Source organism: Branchiostoma floridae, chromosome 17, assembly GCF_000003815.2.
Source record: "Branchiostoma floridae strain S238N-H82 chromosome 17, Bfl_VNyyK, whole genome shotgun sequence".
NCBI classification, from domain to species: Eukaryota; Metazoa; Chordata; class Leptocardii; order Amphioxiformes; family Branchiostomatidae; genus Branchiostoma; species Branchiostoma floridae.
The window spans coordinates 2,992,490-2,995,415 of NC_049995.1; the positions used below are offsets into that span (position 1 = coordinate 2,992,490).

Below are 2,926 nucleotides of genomic sequence, written 5' to 3' on the forward strand. Positions count from 1 at the left end.
AGATAGTCGTGACTGGAAACACGTATTTTGCATTTAGCTGAGAGTGGATAAGTGGAAAATTTAACATGCCACTGAACTATGAACGTCCCACTCTACTATTACACTTCGGGCACCAGGTCTCTGTCAAGACCACTTGGGGGATTAGCTAAAACTCGCAGTGTGTTGTCTGAAGTGGTCATTGATACAGTTCCCCAGAAAAACGGATACTCAGTGTGTTCTTAAACCACCGGCCCATTTCTTCTGGATTATCGAAATGCATCAGATAGGATTATGATTACTGTAACCATTGTGCACTGTTTCTGTATCAGATAATTATCACAAAGCAGCGTGTGCATGTCCCTGTAGCTCATCTGGAAGTAGCCTCACCGTTGAGCTTTTGGTTCCAATTAGTTGATAGGCCCCGGTTAAACCCTGGATAGGACATCTGGGTTGGGGCTGCACCCGGCCCGGGACGTAAAATGGGAGTCCCGTGCCATGTGAGGTGCATTCAGCACGCTAAACGGGAAGGGCTGTAAGGTCTAGGTCCCAATTCCCAACCCGGCGCCCGGCCGGATAGCTTTCGGAAACGAAAAATATGACGAGAAAGGCAAAACACACACACACACAGAGCTTTAAAACATAGTCATAGTATATTTTGTGTATATTCCTCAGTAAACACTTTTATTTTTTGTTTCCGCAAACATCCTGGCCGGGTCCCGTTTCAGAAATGGCACCCAGGCCTTAACTTACAGAAACAGTACTGAAACCTGCTCACCAATGTGCCACTACAAGGGGAAATTTACTACAAATGTGTCAAGGGCAAGTCCACCCCCCCTGGCGGTCAAAGTTGTCAACAAAGTAGTTGACCTGTCAAAGGTAATGATGACGAATGAGACACTTCAGCCTTCTGAGTCACGTAATATTTACTGATCCGAACGGCAACGTTTATTGCACTCCTCTGTTTTAAGTCTTTCTTCTTAGCCGCTGATTGATAGGACCTGACGTTACAAACGTCAAGAGATAAGTCATCTGACATTGGAAAAAGGATTAAGGTTTTGAATGCTCAAAGATCAACAAGTTTGTCGTAGTTAAAGGGGAATTCCACCACAGAAGCGAGTGGTATTTTCTGATAGATTATATCTAATATGCAAATTCAACCGACTTTGGGCTAAATAACCTCACTGTCTTTTCGGCGAAAATAATTTTCTAGATCTAAGTACCCCCATACGGATCCGCTTCTAATGTACTGTGTCGAATATGATTTTGCCCACTTCCCTCGCACTTTCTTGCCAAGGGTAGTCGGGGTAAGCTTTACGAAGCAATTTAGTGACTATCCCATATTCAAGCTAAGGAGATACAGAAAAGTTTTAACACTATCCCATCTTGGGATACAGAGATTTGGGCACTTAAGTATAAGACGTTGAAAGTACTAGTATAGGTCAACGCAAAATGGCTGCGCCAAAACTCCTTGTCTGACTGTATGACCGACGTCGGGAACAATTTCCCGCTTCTGGGGTGGAATACCCCTTTAACAAGAAGTTGGTTTTCCTTGGAAAGCTAAGGGCGGATTTGCCAAACAAACAAAGTCATTATAATTATCTGGCTTATTTGGATAGGATAAAGATTACAGGATTTGCGGTTGTAAGCTCGGATTTCTGTTCTGTGGTAGGATTAAGGGTTTAGGATTTATGTATTGATCTATTTGTCCCTGTGTGTGGCACAAGCGCTAGCGGTACCTCAACCTCGCCGTTTGGCCGTTTGGATCAAACTCCGTGGATCCGTAGGCCCGAATTCGACCTCAGACTCCGACAAGTTGTAATACCCCTGTCACATTTGGCGAAATCGATCGGACGACGATTCTGTGACAATTACCCGAGTCTAACTTATGATAATAACTTTATTGCACAACAATTGTACAAGATACAAAGTATGGCTTATATGTGACAGGGACGGTTTTCAGGTGAAAAATACGCACAACCCTCTGTCGATCTTAGATATGGCCAATCTTCCATCGATACGCCCGAAGATCGTGGATAATGTGACAGGGGTATTAGGGATGGTATTCGTCATTTTGGATGGTGACGTAAAGCCAGAGGCCCGGTTATTGAGGGACCGTACGCCCCAAGCGTTAAACATCTGTACGTAAAAGAACCCAACACACTTACCTCTCAAATGTAAGCCGATTAGCATTAAAGAAATACAAATTTCTCTAGTTGAGTTTCTAAAATAACTATCAGGCAGTGCAATCTTAGTCTGAAAAAACAACGTGTACAACAACACGTCTGCTTGGTGATCATGCCCTACTCAGCACTGCAATAGTACTGGCGCCGTCATCCTCTCCTGTTGCCACGCTCCACCGCCTCGCGAAGAGGCCGCACGAGAGGCACCAGCCTTTTCACGGGCAGCCACGAGAGGTGGCGGCTTTTCACCCCAACACGGATCTTTGCTCTTCACTCAAGTGACGCTGCAATCAAGTAATATATGTTTTTTCCACCGTATCACCGTATCAGGCATTAGCAGAAACTACAAGACAACCAGACTCTTTTACCACAGCGAAAGAAGTCAAAACAACACCTCTGGTTAAAGAAGACCAACATCTTGGACTGTTTGGACGTCGTGCGAGTTTTCGAAAGATTTCTTGGCGAGGGAGCTGGTGAAAAACCTGGTTTACGATTGTTGGAATCTAACTCAATCTAATCTGGACTTCTGGCGTCCGCCATGGATGGTAAAGAGAAATACAAGATGGTGCGGAGATGTTTCTCGGTTGGATCCATCACGAAGATCTTGCTCTGTTTTACTTTCTTGGTGATTTCAAGAAGAGGTGAGTAGATTTTATTTGTTATCGCTTTTAAGATTTGACCATGAGAATGCAGTAGACTACTTGCGTCACGTTTAGCGCCTTGTTACGTACGTCGTACGATAGTCGCACGATCACAAATTGGTGACG

The 2,926-nt window shown here is 44.4% G+C and overlaps 1 protein-coding gene across 1 annotated transcript in view; it reads left to right on the forward strand.

Moving 5' to 3' along the window:
• The first annotated feature begins 2,402 nt into the window (after positions 1 to 2,402).
• The window catches only part of LOC118404905 (fibropellin-1-like), a 14,955-nt gene continuing 14,431 nt past the window's right edge, over positions 2,403 to 2,926 (forward strand). Inside the window, exon 1 of the mRNA XM_035804286.1 lies at positions 2,403 to 2,800. Coding sequence (XP_035660179.1) covers positions 2,698 to 2,800 — 103 coding nt within the window. The 5' untranslated portion in view covers positions 2,403 to 2,697. The remainder of the gene's footprint in view (positions 2,801 to 2,926) is intronic.